General features: G+C 34.7%; 2 protein-coding genes across 2 annotated transcripts in view; both read right to left on the bottom strand.

The window, feature by feature from the left end:
- Window positions 1–21, bottom strand: part of bcl2l10 (BCL2 like 10) — a 10094-nt gene extending 10073 nt beyond the window's left edge. The window contains exon 1 of the mRNA XM_056478783.1: window positions 1–21. This exon is cut by the window's left edge and continues 57 nt beyond it. Coding sequence (XP_056334758.1) covers window positions 1–21 — 21 coding nt within the window.
- Window positions 22–2397: 2376 nt separating this feature from the next.
- The window catches only part of gnb5b (guanine nucleotide binding protein (G protein), beta 5b), a 36340-nt gene continuing 11352 nt past the window's right edge, over window positions 2398–27385 (bottom strand). The window contains exons 6-11 of the mRNA XM_056478342.1: window positions 24303–24446; window positions 23826–23917; window positions 14311–14359; window positions 13806–13902; window positions 4001–4167; window positions 2398–2895 (exon numbers count right to left, since the gene is read on the bottom strand). Of these exons, the coding sequence (XP_056334317.1) occupies window positions 2884–2895; window positions 4001–4167; window positions 13806–13902; window positions 14311–14359; window positions 23826–23917; window positions 24303–24446 (561 nt within the window). The 3' untranslated portion in view covers window positions 2398–2883. The remainder of the gene's footprint in view (window positions 2896–4000; window positions 4168–13805; window positions 13903–14310; window positions 14360–23825; window positions 23918–24302; window positions 24447–27385) is intronic.

Genomic DNA, 27385 nt, shown 5'->3' with positions numbered 1-27385 from the left:
CTCATAGGAGACGATCTTCATTCACTCCGCCCTATTTGACTGGCCTTTATCTACGCAAAGCACGCCTCTGCTCGTTAACCACGCCCTTGCGTCATGACGCTGCATCCCATTGTGCTTTCTTTTCAATATTTCTAATATAAGAATGTTATAATAGATTCAACATTTTCCCAAAAGTATGATGATTCTATAAAGGCAGATTTTACTGGGCATCTTTCATTCATTTAATAGACTGGAAAAAGCCTGGATGTTACTTCAGGAGTACTGAATACCAACGAAACAAAAGAGGTTGATTTTAAGATCATTTATTAAACATACCCGTAAATAGTACTTTGGAAAAATATATGGATGTTGATAGTTCATGCTTCTTTTTGTTGAAGATGAAAACTTATTGGCTTATTTATCCAGTGTGAAAATAAAAACTAAAAACCTCTGGAATAGCTTATATATTATGATCATATACTGTAGGTAATCAGGTAACACTTCTGATCCTTTTCAATTACTAAATATAATAATTTTGTTCCTATAAATGTTTACACATATATCAGAGAACTATATTATTAATTTTTGTAAATTTTGTTTTGGGAAATTTTATTCTCAAACAAAAATTCTAAAATTTGCAGCTTTCCTTTCCATTATTACATTCCTTTCCAAATGAAATAAAAGCATTTATTAAATCTCTTAGATTGGTTAAAAACAGGAAAAAATATAGATTTTTTGAATATTACTGTAATTGTTTCAGTAGTGTCACTGATGATTATTTTATTTATTTTCCTGTTCTTTTCCTTATATTAATATGTATTATTGTTTACTGTTTTCTCAGTCGCTTTGGTGAATTTCTCACAACACTATTTACATTTGCACAACAGGTAATGCATTTCTCAAAACAATCAGTCATTTGTGCACATCATAGTAGCAGTTTCTCATTCCTTCCAACAAATTGTGAATGCTTTTGGATATTCATCAATTGCTTTTATACAACTCTCTGCTGTTTTATAACAATATCATTTGCTTATGTCATGTCAGTCAAAATTAACTAAACTTGTGTATGCTGAAGAGTCATTCCATATGAAACTAATAGTCCTCATTTCATTACTTGAGTCATTACATACAAAAATGTTGAACTAGTTGTCAAAATCTGTCAAACTAATTTTATAAAATTTGTAAAATCTTTCTTTCCCTGAAAATGTCTTCTAAAACGAACAATTTCATGAATGATTTACAGACCTATGTATGCTGTAGTTTCAGTTCCAATATGTACTGCAATATTGTTTACAGTTGTGCACAGCTCTACTTAAAGGGAGTTTATGTTTGTTGTAAATAAGGGTGCATTTATTCTTTTGCATAATGCTGTGAATAAATTAGAATTGCAAAGAGCATATGCAGTAAAAATTTAAAACATATATTTAGTGTGTTGTACTCAGATACCTCACTAAATGTAGTGATGTCTAACTTTACTGTAGTTTTCAAATGGCTGTGCAAATAGTGTATAGTGCTGTCTTGAGCATTTTCAGGAAGTGTCACCAAAATCTGACTTTTTTGCATTGGAAAAAATTTACTAAACTGTCACAGTGAAAAATTACAAAGCCATTTGACTATTTTGTTCATAAACAATAGTGTCAGGACTTTTCATCTTGATGACACTGGCACTTTCATAGACATGAATACTTGCTTTTAAGGAATGAACTATCCATTTTGAGCAAGTGACACGCTTTTGCAGGTTATCAGCTAGGTTTTGCAGTTTGTACTAATTGTTTTGAGAAATGCATTAACTGTTGTGCAAATCTAAATAGTTTTGTGAGAAAAGAACAAAAGTGACTGAGAAAAACTGTTTTGTTAAGTTATTACTATCATTATTTTTATTATAGATAGCTAAATAGATAGATTAGACAGACAGATGAATGGACGGACGGACAGACGGACAGACAGACGGATTAGATAGATAGATAGATAGATAGATAGATAGATAGATAGATAGATAGATAGATAGATAGATAGATAGATAGATAGATAGATAGATAGATAGATAGATAGATAGATAGATGATATATAGATAGATAGAATTAAGGGACTAAGCTGAAGGTAAATGAATGAATGAATGATAGAGATTGATTTTCTGTTTCAGCTATTAGTATTATAATCCAAATTTGTGTCCATAAATGTTACTTATTTCTCTGTTTATAAATCAAAATGGATTCTTGAATATCCCAATCAGTCCTCATCGATTCAGTGGATTTTCTTTTGTTTTTGACATGTTTGATGTTGTGCTCATTAAAATGTACTCATGTCTTTATTTTACCCTTTAACACTCAACCTTTCACACTCACAATCACACATTTAACCCTAAAAAGCACAAAAAAAACATGAAAGTGCATTTCATTTTATTAAATGCAATGGCAACACTCAAAAACTACAGTATATAGACAACAAGCAATGGTAAACAAGTGTAATTCATCAGGAAAATAGTAACAATACTGATGTGGACAAACTAAGCAATCAGATTATTGTGATCAATTGTTGATTTTGGTAATCTATATCATAATTCACATAAAAAACACATGAAACACTTTTCTATATTTTCATCATTCTAGTGCAAGCAAACTTTATGATGATATAGTTATGATTTAATAATGCTAAACTTTACGCTTCTAAATACATACTCTGATAAAAATATCTAAAAAGGTATTTAATTAAAAAAATGTCTTGTTCTAAATCGTATTCTTTATATTTTATTATTGTTCATGTATATATATTTTGGTGAGAAGCCAAGAAAGAGACATGTAATTGTGCTAAGATATTAAAAAAGTCTGTAACGATAAGATTCCCTACGGTCGCCATGTGTGCTTTGATACTGAGAAGTGAAAGTATCTCCTCTCGCACGACTCCTCAAGCCCAGATCTGCAACAAAGAAACGAGATCTGTATTAAGCCAAAATATAAACCAAAATAATCCATATGTGCCCATAATTTACAAAAGAGGAACAAAGTAGTTTCTTTTCATTACTATTATGAACTTTAGAAAGAAAAACAAGCCTGGGGAATCCATGACCTATGTTGCGTAATTCCCCTGCTCTCAAGAGACAGATAGATATGATGGTGTAAAACACCTACCAACCGCAACCAGTCCCTTTATTGTTATTTATACTTAGTCCCTAATGCCAGTAAAGAGGAAAAAAATGTTTTTCTATATCTAATGTAAATCACTTTCCCAACCCAAATCTCACCAAGAAACAAAACTATTTAATGAATTGTTAGAAATGGCCAATTCATTCAATTTTATAGGCATATGAAAATGTGTGTTTTTTTTTTTAAATAGAGGTGTGTCCCAAACCCCACCCTTAACACTGTATCCTAACAACACGCAATGCGACAAGATTTCAGCAAGCAATTTGTCTGTCTTTACCAAACGCGACACAACATGACAGAAATATTTAAATAGCAGGCACTGCACTCCCAAGAAAAAGGATAAAGGCTTTTCTAATTAATTCACATTAAATGTTTTGAACATTATTAATAAGCTACTGAGTGGCTGCTAGCCAGCATTTAACACAGAACAAATCAGTACCTGAGATGATCATTGTTTTAGTAGTATATGCTGTTGTTCTGCTGCGGCGTGGCAGAAATAGAAATGGTTTCTAAAATAGAAATTTCACGCGTCGTAGTCACTAAGTCGCATATGGCTAGAACAAAAACTACTTACTACTATTTTAACATGGAAAAGATACCTTTAATCACATGTTGTTAGGACACAGTGTAATTTTAAATATGAACCAATTGCTTGCTTTTTAATGTCTAATCATCTTGTTTAATTCCACAGATTTTCACAACACTGTACAACAGAATTTTCAAAGTCAAAATGTAGTGTGACCAAGGCTTAACTCTTACTCTGATTGGGGGATGAGCAAATCATTCTAAAATGCACTACGAATGTGCTAATGCGAATTTAAAAAAAGTTACGGATTACTGTGAGATTGAGTTGACTTTCACTCAAAGTGGACCCTCACCCGTAAAGTGTTATCCCATGATCCTGAGCAGAATGCAGTGCCATCAGGAGACACTCTGACAGTGCTGACGCGATTTTCATGACCAAAGAGAACTGCCACTCTGGTCCCTTTCAGGACATCCCAGACGTTAATGTTGTAGTCATTATATCCTGCGAACAGCAAACGACCTGTGGAAAATACAAAAGAATCAATCAATCTTTTCATTTGAAACACAATTTTTATGAATCCATTCAACCAATCTCCTGATCTGGCATGAACACTTGTAGCCATACCTGCCAACACTCCCGTTTTTCCCAGGAGTCTCCTGTATTTCAGACCCATCTCCCGCCACCCTCTCGTTTTTGTTATTTCTTTCAAAAAACTCCAGTAATTTCAATACCCGGTTCTCAACAGTGTTATTCAGACACCTCACCCCCAAACCTAACTCCCCGATCTCCCGGATTTTCAGGGACAAATGTTGGCAGGTATGCTTGTAGCTTAGCTTAGCATAAATCATTGAATCGGATTAAGGCTGGTTTATATTTCTGCGTCAAGTGATCGGCGTGACCTACAGTGCAAGTCTTGCACATAGCCGTGCATTTATACTTCTGCACGCTGTTTCTGTTGCTCTGCAATACACTTCCGAAACGCTAGCTGGCAGTGTCTATGTTTCTCTGTGTCGAGTTCCTTCGTTGGTGTTTTGTTTTTTTCTGAACGCTTCCTTAATGTACAAGTTGCTCAAATTCGCTAATTTTGAGGAGAGAACCGGCAGACGTGCAACAACTTTAATCATAAGGTAAACACAAAACAGCAACCTCCATCCGGAGCTGCTTCACAGGACTTTACACTTCTAAATACCCACTGCATCATGCTCACGCGGCTCTCACCTCCGCCCACACTCGTCAGCGGTATTACATTTTTTAAGAGGTGCGCGTCAGTGACGGCGACGGCCACGGCGAGGGGCTATGCGTCCACGCGTAGGCTGCGCCGTAGCGTACGCGTGCGCTTGATGCAGAAGTATAAATCAGCCTTTAGACCATTAGCATCATTCTCAAAAAAACGAGTTTTGATCATTTTCCTATTTAAAACTCGAAACTTCTGTAACTCTTATACTCTATGACCAACATAAAATTTTACAAGTTGCTATTTTCTAGTTCGATATTGTAAAAACTAGTCTTATTTCGATGATATAATTAAGCGTAAGGATATTACACCCACTTAAAAATAGTCCTCATCTAGGTAACAGCGCTGTGTAACACTATTGTGCCTGCTGCAGTTGTAGTATGGCAGCAACGTTCATTGACTATTACACCGGAATGAGAATATAGTTCATAACCATTCATTAATTTTCCTTCAGCTTAGCCCCTTATTCATCAGGGGTCGTCATAGCGTAATTAACCGCCAACTTATCCAGCATATGTTTTACACAGCAGATGCCCTTCCAGCTACAACCCAGTACTGGGAAACACTCATACACTACGGCCAATTTGGTTTCAATTCACCTATAGCACATGTCTTTGGACTGTGGGGGAAACCGGAGCACCCGAGGAAAAACACGGGGAGAAAGTTCATAGTCATATTGACCTAATGTTTTACTTTTCATTTCCTTTTTCCCAAAACTTTACTTTTTTGTCTGTCTTAGTAGGTACAAGGTGTGACTACAGAAGGGTCAAGCTTTAAATAGAAAAATTATCAAAACTTTTTGGAGTTTTTGAGCGAGAAGCTAATGTTGATAATGAGAGATGCTAACTAAATGCTTTTTGAGCAAGATGCTAAAAATGGTCGAATCCCATTCAATAATCTATGCTAAGCTAGCAGTGCTTCCTCAAAAATCCCCATCTAGGAAACAAGCTCAATTTAGTCTTATAGCAGATTAATAGTAGACAATAGAGTGGATTAGTGTCCTCCACCTTTTTAAAGGTGTGTGATTTTTAGTATTTAAAAATTTTCTTCAGTAATGAGTCAAAAGGGAAACCACACCAACCATATATTATAACAACATTCAGTGCTGATTCAAGGTACTGTAATTGTGTTGTTTTTCACCCATGTAATAAGGACAGTTCATCCAAAAATGAATGTTCTGTCATCATATACCGGTACTCCTCCCTCACTGGTTACAAACCAGTTTGAGTTTCTTTCTTCTGTTATACACTAAGGAAACGGAACAATGTTGAAAATGAAAACAGCACTTGACTTCCATAGAACCACTTGAGTGTGAGTAAATGATGAGGTAATTTTCATTTTTGGGTAAACTGTACCTTTAAGACAGTATCAGTGCAGTCAGAACAAAACTATTCCGGCTGTTTGTTTTTGTCTTTGATTGTATCCTGTGCATCCAACTGTGAATTATAGTATCGCTCAGTATAAAGAATATTTAAATATAAGCAAACAGGTGAAATGTTCTCTCACTTCTTTATGTTTTGGCTCCCCTTGCAAATATCTACAAATTCTAAAAATCAAAATACAATTCGATAAGAAAATGGAAAATTTTGCTACACCGTAAACAATTTCCTTTTGCATCACCAGTAACTTACTGGCAGCAGTTTGTCAGAAACTTTCTGTAAATCAGTTACAGCAAAAATGCTGTATTAATATATACAGTTGAAGTGAGAATTATTAGCCCCCCTGAATTAAATTTTTCCCCAATTTCTGTTTAACGGAGAGAAGATTTTTACGACACATTTCTAAACATAATAGTTTTAATAACTAATTTCTAATAACTGATTTATTCTATCTTTGCCATGATGACAGAAAATAATATTTTACTAGATATTTTTCAAGACACTTCTATACAGCTTGAAGTGACATTTAAAGGCTTAACTAGGTTAATTAGGTTAACTAGGCAGGTTAGGGTAATTAGGCAAGTTATTGTATAATGATAGTTTGTTCTGTAGACTATCGAGAAAATTATAGCTTAAAGGTGCTAAAAATTTTGACCTTAAAAGGGTTTTAAAAAAATGTAAACTGCTTTTATTCTAGCCGAAATAAAACAAATAAGACTTTCTCCAGTAGAAAAAACATTATCAGACATAATGTGAAAATTTTCTTGCTCTGTTAAACATCATTTGGGAAAATATTTAAAAAAGAAATAAAAATTCAAAGGGGGGCTAATAATTCTGACTTCAACTGTATATATAAATAATATTAAATATTAAAGGGCACCTATTTTACTCCTTTTTCAAGATTTAAAATAAGTCTTTTGTCTCTCCAGAATGTGCAAATTTTCAGCTTAAAACACCCATTACATTATTTATAATAGCTTTTAGAATATTCGATTTTCTGCTCTGAACACATTGTAGCTGTTTTGGGTGCCTGTGCCTTTACCGCTAGTTCTCCACGCCCACCATTCACACATGCCTGTCAGAGTGTGCCTCAATCTCCGGCTCGGCTGCATCAGATAAACAGCATAGTGACAGTAATAAAGGAAGCAGATCTCACGTAACGTTTATAAGAAATACTTTAGTAAGAACTTTCCCAATGATTATTTGATGTATTTGTTGTGTCAATTCAAGCCTTTCAATGAGTCACACACAATGTTGTTACAAAGTTCATGCACACACACACGTAGCGAGCTCGTTTAACTTTGCAGTTTTTGCATGGCAAATGTGACAGGATACACATTAATATCCACTGCTTTATGGATATATGTTATTTTAATGTACTAAATAAACCTGGTTTAACATCCACAAACTGGGATTGAAGTGTCTTCTTTTATAAGAATTATATACTTACATGCAGCTGTGGGGATAAAGACAGTAAAATCGCTGTAATTCATTACAAACATGCTCTGTTTTAAAAACGCTTAAACTCGGAAAACTCATTCTTGATCACATTTGATGATGATTGATGATCACAGAGAGCTGAACAGATCTTTTAATCCCAGTATCTTTGCACACGTCCTACCTTGTTGATATGATTATAGGCGTTACTATAGAAACATGTTAATACGCGGCTGTCAATCAGTTCGGTGGGAAAGGACACCGCACTCCTACATCACGTTGCTGTGAGCCTCAAAATGGGAGAGATTTGGATCCTATTTTAACGTCCTATTTTTTAAGAGATTTATTGTCTTTATATTACTCCAATATGACTGTGGATACACTATACCTACACATAGTTCAGTCCAAACAGCTTGCAAAAGATGATTTTCATCAGAGGTGCCCTTTAATATTAAATTAATTAAAAAAATACTGTATTGATACTTACTGCACTGTATTTGTACTTACAGTATTAAATATCTTCACTGTAAAATATACAGTAATTGCCACAATTCAACTTTAAAATATAGTAAAATACAGTTCATATTACAGTTAAATACTGTGTAATTTACAAAAAATAGTTAACATTGTTTAAATGTACAACCATCCAATTTTTAAATAAATGCACATTATTTATATTTAGATTTTTGCACTAGAAAATAGGACAGGTTCAGATTTAGAAAATGTATATTTAAGGATATTTTGTCATTTTTGAGCCCCTTTCATACCAAAAATAGAATCTGCTAAACTTTTCTTTTTGAGTTTCATAGTGACAGAGTCCATCACACTTGTTTGGAACAACGTGAGTGTGAGTAAACGATGACAGAATTGTCATGTTGATGTTTCTTTTTTTAAATCTGTTAATATGTCAGTACCTTAATTATATCAATTATGAGTTGAGTAAAAAAGTAATATATTATAATCTTATGCTTATCTTAATCTTAAAAATGCCTAAAACAATAACATAATACATATTTTTACATTATGATATGTTAGGTTGACATTTAAAAAAAAGATTAAGATACCCAGCAAACATATTTGTTTAATAGACGTCTAATGGACATCTAAATGTAGACAGCTTGGCAAAAACAAAGCTAAACTTGGGCAGTCAGTGAAAATCTAATAGACATCTAAGAATAGCCCAAACTATTTGACTAGTCGTCAAATTTAGATTATTCAGACTTTATATGTGTAGTCATTCATTTCTGTTTATTTGATGACTAGTCTAGTTTTGGCCTATTCATAGGCGTCTATTAGATTTGGACTTGTTTTAGCCAAAACGACTACTGTATGTTTAGACGTCTATTAGACATCTTTAAAAAAAACAAAAAATGCTTGCTGGGATGGGCTTAATTATTTCTTTAAACAACCCTGCCCCCAATATAAGTAGAAACTAAATTTATGTTAGTTAATTTGCACTTAGCTGAATACAGTTTACTAAAACATATATACACAAGGTCTGCAGTAGTATGTCAAAAGCTACTGACTATTGAGACACATGCTAAGACACATGCTAAGTTGGTGCCTGTTCTGTCATTTGACTCTGTTAAGCAACATTCTTTAGAAATGCTGGCTTTAATTGCAGGAGATATCTGTCACCATTAACCATATGGCCTGTCTATTAAAGACACAAGAGAGGGGCAGACTGCATGGTGTTAAAAACATAGAGACAATGCTCACTGTAAAAATGGCTGAAAAAAAACTACAGTAAAAACCTGTAACCCGGTTAACAGTAAGTTTCCTTAATATATACACTAACTGACACAAGTCTTGTCGCCTTTCCAAGTTTTAGGAATGACAAATAATAACTAGATTTCTAGTTGGTCATTTGGTATCAGAAGTGGCTCATATGAAAGGCAAAGGCCTCTAGATTACGCTTATTTTAGCAAAATAAAATATGATCATGCCTTGGTTCTTAATTAATTAGGACAGTAAGGTATGATTTTGCTAAGACAAAAGTCTTGTCACTTAACAGAAATAATGTATGGTATAGAATATAAAGTAAGTGGAAAAAGAATTAATATTGTGTATGACGCTCATGAGCTTGGATGACTGCATCCATACATATCTGCAATGACTTAAATAACCTTTTAATAAAGTCATCTGCAATGGCAAACGAAGCGTTCTTGCAGGACTCCCAGAGTTCATCAAGATTCTTTGGATTAATCTTCAATGCCTCCTCTTTCATCTTACCCCAGACATGCTCAATAATGTTCATGTCTGGTGACTGGGCTGGACAATCCTGGAGCACCTTGACCTTCTTTGCTTTCAGGTTCTGTCCTGTGGTTTGCAATTTAATGGACAGCACAAATGTCTTGATACCTAAGGCTGTTGATGTTTCCATCCACTCTGCAGGTCTCTCGCACATCCCCATACTGAATGTAACCCCAAACCATGATTTTTCCTTTACCAAACTTCACTGATTCTATGAGAATCTTGGGTCCATGGGGGTTCCAATAGGTCTTCTGCAGTGTTTGTAATGATTGGGATGCAGTTCAACAGATGATTCATCGGAAAAATCTACCTTCTGCCACTTTTCAACTAGATGTCAAGTTATTATTTGTTGCTTTTACACCTGGGATTGACGACAAGACTTGTCAGGTGGTGTATATGTTTAATAACCATAAATTGACCTTTCCAGTATTCCCAGCATGACACTTTGCTTTTTATGCCTTTTTGTTGACATTACTATGGTTAATTTTTAGTTTTGTTGTCATCAGCAATGTACATTACAGTTTAATGTAACATCTTATGTTGATAAATAATGTTTATAGCATTATTTTTTATCTGTGTCACCATGACGAAGCACCTTCTATAAATTATTATGTTTCTCTTCTTCTGGGAAAAGTTGTTTGTGATGAGCTTTGGATTTTCTCATTACCATATGCTTGTGGTTGTGTTTTTGTCTGTGTAGCAAAAGGTATGATGTGTAGATGATTGTACTTCAAAACACTGGTGTATAATACTATAAATTACTGATGTACGGTAGTTTATGGTTAAATTTGATTTTACGATATCTACCCATTTTTAATGGTAAAGTTCTGGCAACCACAGCTGCCATTTTTTGCCAAAAATTTAACGGACACTGCACAAAGGAAAATGTCAGGGCAAAATTATATATATATATATATATATTTTTTTTTATGTACTGTCAGGAATACTGGTTTGTAGAGCAAGTAGTTTGATCATTTACTGACACTTTTGTTATTTCTAAAGTCATTTCTCCCACAGAGGCAAATTATTTGGAAGTGCAACAAATTGCATAAAATAGCTTGCTTCCATATTGCAGAATATGGTCAATAGTTTTCATATAAGAATCTCATGCACAGCAATATGACTCATAAACATGTCATATCACGTTTGGCATCAATGATATCAAACCTGGAGAGATACACATAAAAGGAATAGCTGAGCATCTGAAGTATCTTTCATGACCCTCTGGGGAATGTAGATATTCTGAGGATTGCTTCAGTTGCTTTTGTCTACACAATGCAAGTCATCAAGATCCAAAACAATTCATGAGTTTCAATGGAAGCAAAAACAGAGGCTTTTTGATGTTCTTGCAGGGAGTTGAGCATATTAAGATATTTTTTGGGGGAAAAAGACATTTACTGCATCAGATCAATGCAACAGATTTTTCTAAATTGTAATAACTATCAAATTGTTGTGTGTCAGTCTTATTATCATTAAAGGGACAGTTCACCAAAAAAATGACAATTTATTCACTATTTACTCTCCCTCAAGTGATTCCAAACCTTTATGAGTTTCTTTTTCTGTTGATGAACACTAAAGAAGATAAACTGAAGAATGTTGGAAATTGACAACCATTGACTTAAACAATAAACAAATTCTATGGTCATCAAGGATAACCGGTTTCCAATATTTTTGAAATTACATGTGTTCAACAGCAAAAAAAAAAAAAAAAAAAAAAAAAAAAAAAAAAACTCAAACAGAAATGGTACAGTTGAAGTCAGAATTATTAGCCCTCTGAATTATTAGCCCCCCTGTTTATTTTTCCCCCAATTTCTGTCTAACGGAGAGAAGTTTTTTTCAACACATTTCTAAACATAATAGTTTTAATAATTTATTTCTAATAACTGATTTATTTTATCTTTGCCATGATGACAGTAAATAATATTTTATTAGATATTTTTCAAGACACTTCTATACAGCTTAAAGTGACATTTAAAGGCTTAACTAGGTTAATTAGGTTAACTAGGCAGGTTAGGGTAATTAGGCAAGTTGCTGTATAACAATGGTTTGTTCTATAGACAATCTGAAAAAAATATAGCTTAAAGGGGCTAATAATTTTGACCTTAAAATCGTTTTAAAAAAATTTAAAACTGATTTTATTCTAGCCGAAATAAAACAACAAAGACTTTCTCCAGAAGAAAAAATATACTCAGACATAGTGTGAACATTTCCTTGCTCTGTTAAACATAATTCGGGAAATATTTAAAAAAGAAAAGAAATCAAAGGGGGCTAATAATTCTGACTTAAATTGTATATCGATCTAAACATAAAACGTGCATCTTGAAATAAATAAAAGTGTTAACTGAAGGTAAACAATCCAGTACATATAACAAAAGTTGGCAAGGAAATATTTTTCATTTTCTTCAAGTTAATCTACCCAGCAGGCACAAATCATGTTAGATTGATGTTGTGCCCAAATGTCGTGGGATGTTGCATTTTGTTTGGAAATGAAAATAAGGTTGATGTCCGAACCCATCGTCAGGCCGATGTCAATGTCCAACATCAGACCAATGTTGCATTTTGGTTACTTTCCAATGCAACCTAAAAACAACCTAAAATCAATGTCTAACGATGCTACATTGTGCTTCAGTTTTCCCCACAGTCCAAAGACATGTGCTATAGGTAAATTGAATAAGCTAAATTGGCAGTAGTGTATGTGTGGGTGTGAATGCAAGAGTGTATGAGTGTTTCCCAGTGGTGGGTTGTAGCTGGAAGAGTATCCGCTGCATAAAACATTTGCTGGATAAGTTGACGCTTCATTTTGCTGTTGCGACCCCTGATTAATAAAGGGACTAGCCGAAATGAAAATTAATAAATAAATTAATGTAATTTTAGGACATCTTTAAAATTATTATAATTTTAAATTTGAAAGAAATTTCATAATTAGTTGGCAGAACAAAAATACATTTGAAACTCTAAACCTTATATCCATTCATTCATTTTATCTTCGGCTTAGTCCCTTTATTAATCTGGGGTCGCCAAAGCAGATTGAACCCCCAACTTATCCAGCAAATGTTATACACAGCAGATGCCCTTCCAGCTGCAATCTATCACTGGGAAACATATACACACACTCATTCAAACACATACACTATGAATAATTTAGCTTACCCAACTCACCTATTTCACATATCTTTGGACAGTGGGGGAAACCGGAGCACCCACAAAAACATGGGGAGAACATGCAAACTCAACACAGAAATGCCAACTGACCCAACCGAGGCTCGAACCAGCAACCTTCTTGCTGTGAGGCGGCCGTGCTACCCACTGCGCCACCTTCTAAACCTTATATCAAAACTAAAATAAAAATAGAGCATAAAACTAATTCAAGTATTTCACTGATAATAAAATAACAAAAAAAAAATTTTGCACTGTATGAAACAGGCTGAATACCTGTCAGACTGCTTGATAATTTGTGAAAGATTGTTTATTATATTTCAGTACTTGTAATGGTGAAAGCTCTAAACTTAGCAAGTAACAGTTCTCCCAAAATTAAAAATTTGGCATAATTTACTTAAACTTCACCTGTTCCAAACCTGTTTTTTTTTTTTTTACTTATATTGAACACAAAAAAAAAGCTATTTTGAAAAAAAGCTGGAAACGGGTAACCATTAACTTCCACAGTATTTGCTTTCCTACTATGGATGTCAATGGTTACCACTTTTCAGCTTTCTGCAAAATCTCTTCCTTTGATTTCAACAAAATAATAAAAAAAAACTAATACAGGTTTGTAACCACTTTTTGTGTGAGTAAATACTTAGCCAGTCAAATTTAATTTTTGAGTGAACTATCCCTTTAAGGGCTGCTTTTCTTACCACTGAGGGAAAAGTCCACACTAGAAGCACCGAATATAATGCTATCTTTGGAGTAGATGGCCACTTCACGGTCAGCCCGCAGATCATACAGACGACACTGAAACAACACAAAAGTTCACGGTTCACATGAGACAGACTCACAGCACCTCACTGATCATTTGGATCATGACTAACAGGTTACGTGATTTGATTTGTAGACACGTTGAATAGACCTTGACCAAGCATATAACAAAAGCTAAACTAAATACACTCACATATGTTAATGCTCTGTCACACTGAATGTCTCTCAATCTGTTTAACAGTATCATCAAGTGATCAAAAGATCAATTAAGACTAATTACTAAATCATTCATTTAAGGATTATTAATCAGTGGGCACAAGACAACACCATTTGCATTATTGATTGTGACTCTTCTGGTAATCCTTTTTAATCATTGATTCTATTGATTAGTATTTTAAGATAATATGATGGTTTTAACTGGTGTTGCAATGTAGAAGAACTTACCGTGGCATCATCAGATCCAGAGGCAAAAGCATCTCCGCTGGGGTAATACCTGCATTCATACACAAAGTAGACATTTCTGTAGACATCTCAAATATATAATCTGTGTTCCAATTCATAGGCTGCCTCCTTCATTGATTGGAAATGAAAATAAGGTTGATGTCCGAACCCATCGTCAGGCCGATGTCAATGTCCAACATCAGACCAATGTTGCATTTTGGTTACATTCCAATGCAACCTAAAAACAACCTAAAATCAATGTCTAACGATGCTACATTGTGCTCCAGTTTTCCCCACAGTCCAAAGACATGTGCTATAGGTAAATTGAATAAGCTAAATTGGCCGTAGTGTATGTGTGGGTGTGAATGCAAGAGTGTATGAGTGTTTCCCAGTGGTGGGTTGTAGCTGGAAGAGTATCCGCTGCATAAAACATTTGCTGGATAAGTTGACGCTTCATTTTGCTGTTGCGACCCCTGATTAATAAAGGGACTAGCCGAAATGAAAATTAATGAATAAATTAATGTAATTTTAGGACATCTTTAAAATTATTATAATTTTAAATTTGAAAGAAATTTCATAATTAGTTGGCAGAACAAAAATACATTTGAAACTCTAAACCTTATATCCATTCATTCATTTTATCTTCGGCTTAGTCCCTTTATTAATCTGGGGTCGCCAAAGCAGATTGAACCCCCAACTTATCCAGCAAATGTTATACACAGCAGATGCCCTTCCAGCTGCAATCTATCACTGGGAAACATATACACACACTCATTCAAACACTTTAGAATTATTTAGATTTTGAAACAAAGGATGGCTCATTTTGAAGGCTTCTTCAAATACAGCTATAATGAATTTTTTACCTTCTAGGACAGGGGTGGGGAACCTATGGCTCGGGAGCCACATGTGGCTCTTTGACCAAAAATATGTGGCTCTCCAGCTGTCTCCCTTCAATAAAAAATGAAAACTGTCACTAAAAATCAGTTTTCTATTGAAAATACAATTGAAATTACCTATTTATTGTATATTTTTACAGCAAAATGAATAAGAATGAGAATAAAAGGATGTTTCATCTAATACACGTGTGTGGCGCTGTGGATTAACTTGAATCATGACACCAATAAAGTGCATGCAACATACAGTTTCTATGATAACCTTGCACGTTAATTCAAGCATCATTCATAAGTGGTGATGGCAAAAAGAAAGAAATTCTATAAATTCTCCTTTCTTAATACATGGACTTGCTTAAAATGTGATGCTTCATATATATCCCTAATAGCTCTTTGAAAAAATGCATTTGCCAAAAAAATCTGAAATGGCTCTTTGCCGAAAAAAGGTTCCCGACCCCTGTTCTAGGATATCAGAAATATCTTTGCACATCACTGACGGGAGAATTATTATTATTTTAAATAAAATGTTGGATTCAACTTTTAACCCTAATGTACTGTTGGGGATGTTTTCATCCATCTGGGCTAATTTTGAGTCTTAATTTGCCCATAACTTTTTCTGTGTTTTAGCTAGCGGAATGATTTTTGGTGACAAATCTTATTTTGACAAATATTTTGAGAAAATGCTTTGAAATTTTTTAAATAACTCAACGATACACTCTGGGTAAATTTACTACCCTTTTATGTTATAGGGATGAAAACATCCACTGAATTAAACTGCTGTAAAAATTCATCTGATTAATATATTTTTCAATTTTCTTTTTTGCATAAATCTGATAATCAACCTCAGTCCTGATCAAAACTGAGGATTTAATTCTTTAATTGCCAAATTCAAAAATGATGTCATTGATTTAGTGAAAAAAAACACACAAAAAATGACGCATTTTTAATATAAAAAGTAATTGTGGATTTTTTTTTTTACCTTTTATCAAAGCACAAAACACATTTTCTTATTACAAAAGCATGACACCATATAATCATGCATTTTTGATTGTTTGAGGTTTTCCCTGTTGGGAAGAGGTAAAATTTGTCATTTTTACTGTTAATCATCAGTCGGCACCATTAACCCTTTAGATAGACCTGTGCAAAAAAAGCTTAGTTTCTGGATTTTATATGGAGTACAACAGCAAACTAAAGTCTGTGTATGTGTGTCTTTGAGTGTGTGAGAGTGTGAGAGTGACCTTTACGCGCTTACCTTGATGCGTCTGAGAAAATCAAAATATGCATCTCAGCTCTCAGAACTGAGTAAACAAAAACAAAGACTGTGTATTTTTGCACCATCAAATGTGGTTATAATAAAGGTCAATGGGGCAAAAACAGCCACCAGCAATAAATTAATGAGAAAAATGAAAATTTAACAATGCATCAAAGCCAATGTTACTAATCGTTCACATGTCCAAGACTGTGATAAAAGGTAAAAAAAAAAATACAGTCCACAATTACTTTTTATACTGAAAATACATAATTTTGTGTGTTTTTTCACCAAATCAATGACATTATAAGTGAACTTGGCAATTAAAGAGTCAAAATCCTGTAACTTTTAAAACATTTAGTAGTTTGCCAGGCGTCGCCTGGTCTGATGTTGCATATTATTAATATTGTATGTGTGTGTCGAAAGAAAAATGAATCATTTCGGTGCACTGTGACTCAGTGGTTAGAACTGTTGCCTCACAGCAAGAAGGTCGCTGGTTCAAGTCCCAGCTGGGCCAGGAGGCATTTCTGTCTGGAGTTTGCATGTTCTCCCCGTGTTCACATGGATTTGCTTCTTTCATTTAAAACTAATTTTAACACATTTTCATCTGTTTAACATCATTTTTATTCTTTGTTGTTTTTAATTTTTGTTTATGTAAAGCACTTTGAATTACCACTATTTAATTAAATTAAATTCACCTTTATTTGTATAGAAGATTACATAGAAGATTATAGTAAATTGAAACAGTGTCAGTTCAGTTTTCAGAGTTTAAGTTCAGTTCAGTTTAGCTCAGTTCGGTGTGGTCTAATAATCACTACTGAGAGTCAAAACACTAAAGAGCAAATCCATCGATGCGCAGCTCTACAGGTCCCGAACCATGCAAGCCAGTGGTGACATACTATGTATTAAATGTGCTATATAAATAAACTTGCCTGGCCTTGCCTATGTATAGTAATGCTCCTTGTTTACTTGTGTACAAAAAATATATATATGATATATATGATATATATGATATATATATATATATATATATATATATATATATATATATATATATATATATATATATATATATATATATATATATATATAAATATATATATATATATATATATATATATATATATATATATATATATATATATATATATATATATATATATATATATATATATATATATATATATATATATGAATGGGTCAGTTTCTTATCATAAAAACAGTATATTAAACCTTAATTTTTGATTAGTAATGCTCACTGCTAAGCACCAAAGGTGTTTTTCTCAGCATTTTGATATTTTGAACCTCAGATTCCAGATTTCCAAATAGTTGTATACAAATACTGTCCTATAAAACAGTATATATCATTGGGTAGCTTATTTATTCAGCATTCAGGTAATATATAAATCTCAATTTATTATGCCAGTACTGGGTTAGACCCGACACAATCTTACGGCAATTTTAACTTTTTGATTTGCTGATTTATATGAATTTGTACAATCTCATTTGTACAGTTTGCTTACCGACAATGACTATTGGGTTTAGGGGCATGGTTAGGTGCCATGCCTCCTTTTATAAATCGTACATTTTCATACAAATTTGTACCAATTAGCCACTAAATTGATAAAATGTTTCCACTTGAGATCAGGCTAGTTAGACCCCATTTTGCCACCAGTGCTGCTTTAATTCTTTGTGGAGCTGAAAATATTCATAAGAGATTTTGGTCTATACTGAATGAAAGTGTCTTAGAAATCTATAATGAAGCAAACCTCCTGTTTCTGCACATCTCAAAGTTGCTCTATTGGACTGTGATGTGGTGACTGTGGAGAACATTTGAGTACTGTGAATGTTTCCTTTTTCACCAACCTGTGCATGGTAATCTGTGAAAACAAAAACTCAGACTACTGGCAGCAACAACCTTCAAAGGGTCTTCAAGAAATTCAGCAGATCGTTTTGACTACATCAACATGACAAAATGCTAGTTGCTACCATGTGGTGGGCAGAACAGAATTGGTGTACCTGATGAAGCTGATAAAGGTGTAAATGGACCAAGGTGAACATTTTTAGTTGTGTTATGAGCTCTGTTTTTGAACTGAACAAAAAAATCTGTTACAAACATCACTGCTTCTCATCAACGGCAGCTGTGGCAGTTGCTAAGCAACAAGACAAATCTTCCCATTAATAAAATCCGATCTGACCTTTGCATGCTTCACAGCCTCTGAATTGGGACACAGACATGACTATACGTGCACTATTCTTAATTTCAACCTTTAAAAAAGCAGGTTTAGATATTTCAGCTTTGAATGTTGCTACAATGCATAAATTCAAGCATATAAAGGCACAAAATGCCCCATCACAAACATCTGAAGTATGACATTGTGACCCTGCTGACTATGACAAGGACTATTTATAAATGATTTAAAACTCTACAATACAGTCCTACTGCATATTAACAATGATCAATATATTTAATTAATATTCTACATATTTTTTCATATATTTTTGAATTAGGTATTATTTGTGTGTGTACTATTATTAAAATTGTGAGACAAAAATATAAATACAGTTTTGATAACTGTTTTGTTCATTTTTATTTAAATGTTTAGCTTTGTTAGAATAATATTTCTTTAAATGTTTGTTTTTATCAATGTTTTATTTAACTTAATGTACATTTTATTTTTATTAACTTCCCTGAACAATTGTACAATACAGATCTACTGTAACACATTTTGTCATTCTCAGTTCAAATAAAACTCAAATTTTAACTTTAAAAGACACAACATTTTATTAAAAATAAACCATAAAAAATGCTGAAACTAACACTAAAATCTTCAGCATATAGTATCAGAGATTAGCTTTTAGCTTTGTTTGTTGTTATTGTAGCAAACTAATGTTAACAAATAGAACCTTAAAGTCTTACCAGAAATGTTTTACTGTATCTGTTCTGTAAGAAGTGACCTACACAGAACCTAGATGTAACCTCAGATGAACACCTTCTGTATGAACTGAAATGGCACCTGCGAGGGAAAACTCATACTCTAACATCAGTTCCTGACCTCGCTGATGCTCTGAGTGGAACTGAATCCCTACAGACATGATGCAACATCTAGTGGAAATTTTTCCTAGACAAATGGAAGCCGTTACGATAGCAGAGAGAGCATATAACTAGTGCCAGTGGGTGGATGTTCACAATGGACTGAGATTTCCCAATAATGCTCCTTGTTTACTCCTGTATAAAAACAGGAAAATCCCTATACTCAATACAAATCTGCATAGTAAAGAGTAAAAGTAAAAATTAATAAATAAAATAAAAAAAATAAATCTGTTCCCAGCACATTTCAATTTTAAGTGCCGATTGGTACTGAAGTTGGTACTTTTGACATCTCTTGGATTAATAATTGTCATGAATCTAAAAGACAACAAAAGCAGCAGTTGGCATGATAATTTGCTAAGTTTACATTTAATGATGTGAATATACACAGTTGAAGTCAGAATTAATAGCCCCCCTGAATTATTAGCCACCTGTTTATTTCTTTCCCCAATTTCTGTTTAACAGAGAGAAGATTTTCCAACACATTTCTAAACATTCATTCATTCATTTTCTTTTCGCTTAGTACCTTTATTAATCCAGGGTCACCACAGCGTAATGAACCGCCAACTTATTCAGCACATGTTTATGCAGCGGATGCCATTCCAGCCGCAACCTATCTCTGGGAAACATGCATACACACTCACTCACACTCATACACTACGGACAATTTAGCATACCCAATTCACCTGTACCGCATGTCTTTGGACTGTGGGGGAAACCAGAGCACCCTGAGGAAACCCATGCGAATGCAGGGAGAACATGCAAACTCCACACAAAAACGCCAACTGACCCAGCCAAGGCTCGAACCAGCGACATTCTTGCTGTGAGCACTACCTACTGCGCCACCCATTTCTAAACATAATAGTTTTAATAACTCATTTCTAATAACTGATTTATTTTATCTTTGCCATTATGACAGTAAATAATATTTGACTAGATATTTTTCAAGACATTTCTATACAGCTTAAAGTGACATTTCAAGGTTTAACTAGGTTAACTATGTGAATTAGGCAGGTTAGGGTAATTAGGCAAGTTATTGTATAATGATGGTTTGTTCTGTAGACTATTGAAAAAAAAATGCTTAAAGGGGCTAATAATTTTGACCTGAAAATGGTTTGAAAAAAAAAATATATATTTTTCTAGCCAATTCAAAACAAATAAGACTTTTTCCAGAATAAAAAAAATATTATCAGACATACTGTGAAAAAAAAGGAGAAAAAAAAATAAAAGGGGGCTAATAATTCTGACTTCAACTGTATATATGACAACTGGCCCAGCTGGGACTCGAACAAGCGGCCTTCTTGCTGTGAGGCAACAGTGTTATCCACTGAGCCACCATGCTGCCCTTTTTTTATTTGTTAATTTTTATCATGTTTTTAAATAAAGTTATGTTGATAAATGTATATTTATTTCATGAAGTAAGGAAACGGTGTAGTAAAATATTGTTATTAAGAAGAAATCTTTAATTTTTGGATGGAAACATCTGCTTTATTCACACAAAATCCTGTACACAGCAGATCTCACAACTCGACCTACAATTACAGGGATACAAAGTTAGCGTTAGCTCTACTATAAAAGATCTGGGTGTCGTATTAGACAGCAATTTAACTTTTAAAAATCATATATCCTATGTCACAAAAACTGCTTTCTTTCATCTGAGAAATATTGCTAAGTTACGAAGTATGTTATCCATCTCAGATGCAGAAAAGCTAGTCCATGCTTTTATGACTGCTAGGCTGGACTATTGTAATGCACTGTTTGCTGGCTGCCCAGCATCCTCTATTAACAAACTTCAATTAGTACAAAATGCAGCTGCCAGAGTTCTTACCAGGTCTAGAAAATTTGATCACATCACCCCAATTTTATCCTCCTTACACTGGCTGCCTGTTAAGTTTCGTATTGAATTTAAAATATTTCTTCTTACATATAAAGCTTTAAATAATCTAGCCTAGAATAGCAAAGTCGAGTAAAGAAGGTAGAGCCTTTTCATTTATAGCTCCTAAACTCTGGAATAGCCTTCCTGATAATGTCCGAGGCTCAGACACACTCTCCCAATTCAAAACTAGATTGAACACCTATCTGTTTAGTAAAGCATACACTCAGTGCACCACTTAGCGGGCTTCCACACAGGTTTCTGTACCTTGTTTATATACACTATGAACAGCAGCTACGCTAATTATTCTCTTTATTCTCCATTTCCACCCCGGGATGCTCTTCCTGAGGCCCTCAGACTATGCACAGTCACTGATTCGATCCAAGACCAACGACGAGATGATCCCAAGGTTTCCATATCCTGGACCAGGCTGTATCCTGAGCAGCTACTGTGGTGGTAATGGAGGAGTGGATAACATGAGACTGATTCCTGTGACGCTCCAGGGACAGACGAGTCTTTGCTGAGGCCAGCTTCCAGCCTCCGCCGCTGAGACTGCAGCTCTGCACAAGATGTTTGGCCAGCGGAGAAATTAAAATGGTCATGCCCAACTGAGTCTGGTTTCTCTCAAGGTTTTTTTTCTTCACTTTCGCCAATTAGTGAAGTTTTTTTTCCCTCTCCGCTGTCGCCACTGGCTTGCATGGTTCGGGATCTGTAGAGCTGCGCATCGTTGGATTTGCTCTTCAGTGTTTGGAATCTCAGTAGTGATTTTTTAAACCACACTGAACTGAGCTAAACTGAACTGAATTTAAACACTAAAAACTGAACTACACTGTTCCAATTTACTATGACCTTTTACGTGAAGCTGCTTTGACACAATCTACATTGTAAAAGCCCTATACAAATAAAGTTGAATTGAATTGAATTGAATTGAACAAAAACAGTGCTTTATTCACAAATTTTTTATGCGATATTCCCGTTTTGTGCATAAGACTAATTCACATCATTAAATAGAAAATTAGCTAATCATCATGCTAACTGCTGCTTTTGTTGTCTTTTAGCTTCATGACAATTATTAATACTAAAGATGTCAAAAGTACCTACTTCGGGATCGATCAGTACTTAAAATTAAAAAAAATGTGCTGAGACCAGATTTCCTGCTTGCTTGTTGAGTGCTATAGAACAGTGGTCCCCAACCGGTCCATGGATCAATCGTTTTATTTATCATCTGAATCTGAATGAACTTTTATTTTGAAATTTTTTTTATTTTGAAAATTCTTTTATTTTGAAAAATAACCGCATTTTCTCGTTTACATCTAAGTCACTTAATTGAAAAAATTTACCCCACAAGCAAGCAAAATGAGTAAGAAACAGAAGTCTTTGGAAAGTTTCTTTGAGAAAAGGAAAAGATCCAGTGAAGGACCCACGAACTGCCAAGGAACCCATTTGACAACAAATCAGGTGAATTCAGCATGTCTGTTGAAGAAGAACAACTTAGGAGCCGTTCACAAATCGCGTCTTTTCCACGCACAAGTTCGTTAGGCTTGAGCACGCATATTGGGAGCGACGCACTCGTGCCTTCGAGGCGCTCTCAGTTGAAAACATCTTAAAAACTTTTCAGAATGCCGTGAGCGCACTGCGAGTCACATGACAAGAACTGACAGATCAGCATCATACTATGGAATAGACAAATTTTGGTAGAATAATTATATCAGACAAACACAGAGCACCCAAACACTGCAGCACTTTTAAATTTTCCTTATAAATAAAACTTGTATCAGAGTTGCAGCAATGTTTTATCAGCTTGTCATTCTCTGAGAAAATGGCTGACGGTCGCCTAGCATTCTACAGTACGTACACCTACTCTACACCTACTCCTCTGTGTTGCTGAGACTTTAATTTCAGTACGATGATGTACTTCCAACTGAAACAGAATATTGCATAGGGGAAAGGGCCTTCTTTTGCACATCATTTCCTCATAGCAAACTAATGGTAGGAGGGGCGTGGGTCAGGAAGTAGAAAGAGTCGCTACTCTAAACATGGAAGCAAATCGTCATACACTTTTTTGAAGATTACAAAAACAAACACATTTTTTAAGTGGATTAACTTGAACTGATTAATTATTCACCTTAAAAAATGAGCTAGCAAAATAAACATTGTAAATTTTGATTTCAAGCTGACTTTAATGAACCTGCTGAACAGAGCGCAAATGTTAGCAGGTAATGGATGTTTTTGAAATTACGGTACAGTAGATGTACTGAGAACATCTGATGTCTCTCTGATTTACTTCCACGTAATAAAGTGACCCTGATCAGAATTGAAAATTTATGATTCAATGTCACATTCATGGGCCACATTTAACTTTGGTGTACCGTTAAAACTACACATGATGAATGTGGCAGGCTGTATTTTACTCACTTCACACTGTTGATGTCAGAATCATGAGTCTCGAAAGACTGAACGTTCTGTCCCGAACGCATGTCCCACACATTAGCCTTCTTATCACAGCCCTGGAACACACACACATAGCACTTCAGAGACCAGCAGAAAAACACTCACACACAACAGGATGAATCTCAGGAGACTCCTGGCCTAAAAATAGCTGCACAAAACCAATTCTGACTGAACAACATCCTAACATGTAAATGAATACTCATGACTTATAATTTTGACATGTAAAATAATTAATTAATTCATTTTACATTCATTCAGTCTCTATTTCAGAGGTCACCAGAGCGGAATGAACCGCCAACTACATGTTTTGTATAATTTTGATACTGTATGTAAAAATATCCAGTGCTTTCTTTCACAAGATAGTTTAGCTAGCTTTCAGTTGTATTGATAAAGTGATGTGTTATAGTGAGGTGAATTAGTGTGTAGATGGTGTTTACTGACCCCTGACACAAAGGTGCTTCCCGTCTCAGAAGGTGCGAGGTCAAGAGAGAGAACATCAGCCGAGTGACCATGGAAACTCTGCAGCAGCTGCCCACTCTCGACATCCCATAATGCACATGTCCCATCACCACTAGATGTCAGAATCTAAAACACACACATAAACAAAAAGCAGAGGTCATGAACTTAGATATTAAGATATTGAGTTTTATTTTGCCATAGCCTTCATTCATTTTCCTTGGGCTTAGTCCCTTATTTATCAGGGGTCGCCACAGTGGAATGAATCGACAACTATTTCGGCATATGTTTTACACATCGGATGCTATTCCAGCCACAACTCAGTACTCAGTACCATACACTCTCACATTCACACACACTCTCATACACTACGGCAATTTACTTCATCCAATTCACCTATAGCGCATGTGTTTGGACTGGGGGAGAAACCGGAGCACCTTGAGGAAACCCCCGCCAACACGGGGAGAACATGCAAACTCCATGTAGCCTAATACAACATATTCATTGTACTCTAAAAACATAAAACATTCAGTTATAGTGTTGATAAAATTCACCTCTACAGAAGAAGACCAATGCCTGCTGTTTAGATCTACAATAAAATAGAGGCAAATACAGATGTATGCAGAAAAAAAATTTCAGTCTTTGAATTGCCTTCCTTCCGATCCCAACTTCAAGTTAAAGGTCATGCCAGAAAGAAATTTGCTCATTTAATTTTGAAGTTCACATGTTGGGGCAGTTCTTCACTTCAGTTGCAATAAAGTGAAGGAACAATGACGTCAATTTGTATGCAAAAACCTGAAAGTGAGTTAGCATTTTAGCAGTTCCAGTTCCCTCATCCCAGTCAATGGGTTTTTTAAATGGGATTTCAGTTAAGATGCTTAAATAAGGTTCGTGGCTACCACAAACTCAAGATACTTTTGCGTTTTATTCTACAACATAAAACACATCAGTTACATCAGACTTGATTTTTTAAATCGGTTATGTTTCTTTAAAAAGATGGTTGCTATTAAGTTGCTAAATGAGACTACAGGCAGTGTCGGAGACATCATATCATCGAGCTGAACTGATCTGGAATGCAGCCCGCTTGCATTGGGCTTTTCTTCACTTGTAAAGACTGTCAAGACAGATTAATTTGTTGATCATTTATTTTATTTAAACGATATTATGGAGATACTGCTTACCAGTGCAGTCTGTCTCTTACCTGCTGTCAGTAATGCAAACGGGTGAATAAATGTGTAAAAAATACATACATATTAACAGTTATTTTAATGTGATCAATTGATTTTTTGTTGGTTTTTTACACATTTATCTCTGTCATAACTGCAATATTTACACTCCTCCTTAAAATTGATAGCAGATGTGAGTGTATGGGCTGCTTTTCATTGTACTCGTGATAAAAAAGAATATTGAATGTTGTTCTGTGTCCATGATGGAACTTTCAGGCATATAGACTTGTCCCTCATGTCTCATTTCTGTCATCTGTTACAAAGGTAGGTGGGCTGTATGTACGTGAGAGATACACTTATTTAAATATGTCTCATGATAATACTATGTAGGCACATGTATACATACAGTTTTAAAACTTTTACAACCGTAAAGTAAAACAAAATGTATTTCCCATGTAAAAAAAAAATCCAAAAGGCACATAGGTCTATACAGATGTGTTTTCGCCTGTTTTTATTTGTTTTTAATACAAAGCGTTGATTATAATATAATAAACCGGGAGAGTACATCTTTGTCATGGACCATATTTCTAAAAATAAGCTTGAAAAATTGTCTGTAGCAGGGTGGTGCTGACGTCACAGGCGAGCGCCCCGAAAGCACTGTAGTCTGATTATAGCCTATTGTTAGCTTTTCAGTCCTTGCGTTTGCATTTAGGATTCAAAAGTGCTAAAAGATGTATTCTCGTGTGAGGATTATCCGGTTGGACAAAACGTGTAAGTGTAATGAACAGTGTTTGAACACAGAGCTTATTATTTGCAATCTTCGAAAAGCCTATGGGAAAATCGTATAGGGATTTTATAGAGGGAACCAGTTTTATGCTAGCAGCCGATTTAGCCTACAAGGTGACGTCATAGTTCCTCCACTCTATTCGATGTTGGATTTTAAGAAGACTGAAAGTAAGTCATTAAATCCGACAGTAATATTGCACCACACAATTGTAAGGAATTGTTTTTATTGAACGGTCACCATTGTTTTGTCTGTTATTCCAGGTTGTTTATTTATGTGTTCTTAAAGGTGCAGTAGGTGATTGTCTTCAGAAACATTTTCTGTTGTGCTAGTTGAAAGTCTCTTCACATTCCAATAGTAATGATTAAAGTAAATGATCTAAAATGTATTTATATGTGTTTTTATATTCTGGGTAAGGCATAAGACTAAAAAATGTTCATCCAATTAAATATTGTCAGGCCGGCATCTCCCACGATTCTGATAAGTAGCCCAAAATGTCTGTCAGCAAATTTAGATTTGTACAACTGCGGACCTGTTCACGCAGATCCGCCGTTTGCATGCACATGCGTCACGGTCACATGGACAGGAGTGACAGTGGTAAAAACGAATGAATTAATATTGGAGTTACTTTTGCATGCTGGAGGAAGGATGACACCATGGATGAAGTATTTCTTTTAGACAGGTAATGTTCTGTTTTAAAACTATTTTAGTCACGCAGAGCTGATGCAGATTTTGTTGTTTTACAAATAAGTTATATGCACGGAAGTGTTGTTCAGGCACTGAAATCTAAAAGATGGATGTGACTATTTTCAATTTCATAAGGGACCTTTTACAACATCAATAATGTAGATTTTTATTTAGTTTAACAACAAAACATAAGTAAATAACGCTATTCCACCTAGCCTGCATTACTGAGCAGAAGTTGGTTTTATATTCACATCACATTGGTTCTTTTTTAACAATGACAGCCTGTGATGCAGACCCTATGTTGTTTACCATGCTACTTTGAATATTCGGTCTGAAATTGCATGTCAGTATGGCTTAGTAATACAGTTAGTGCAATTCCTGCATGCCGCCGGCCAACCACTAAGCATACAGTAGTCGCTTTAGGACAAAGC

This window comes from Danio aesculapii, chromosome 18, assembly GCF_903798145.1.
Source record: "Danio aesculapii chromosome 18, fDanAes4.1, whole genome shotgun sequence".
NCBI lineage: Eukaryota > Metazoa > Chordata > Actinopteri > Cypriniformes > Danionidae > Danio > Danio aesculapii.
Note: the sequence above shows the minus strand (reverse complement) of the source record. Positions and strands in the feature narration are given on the sequence as shown.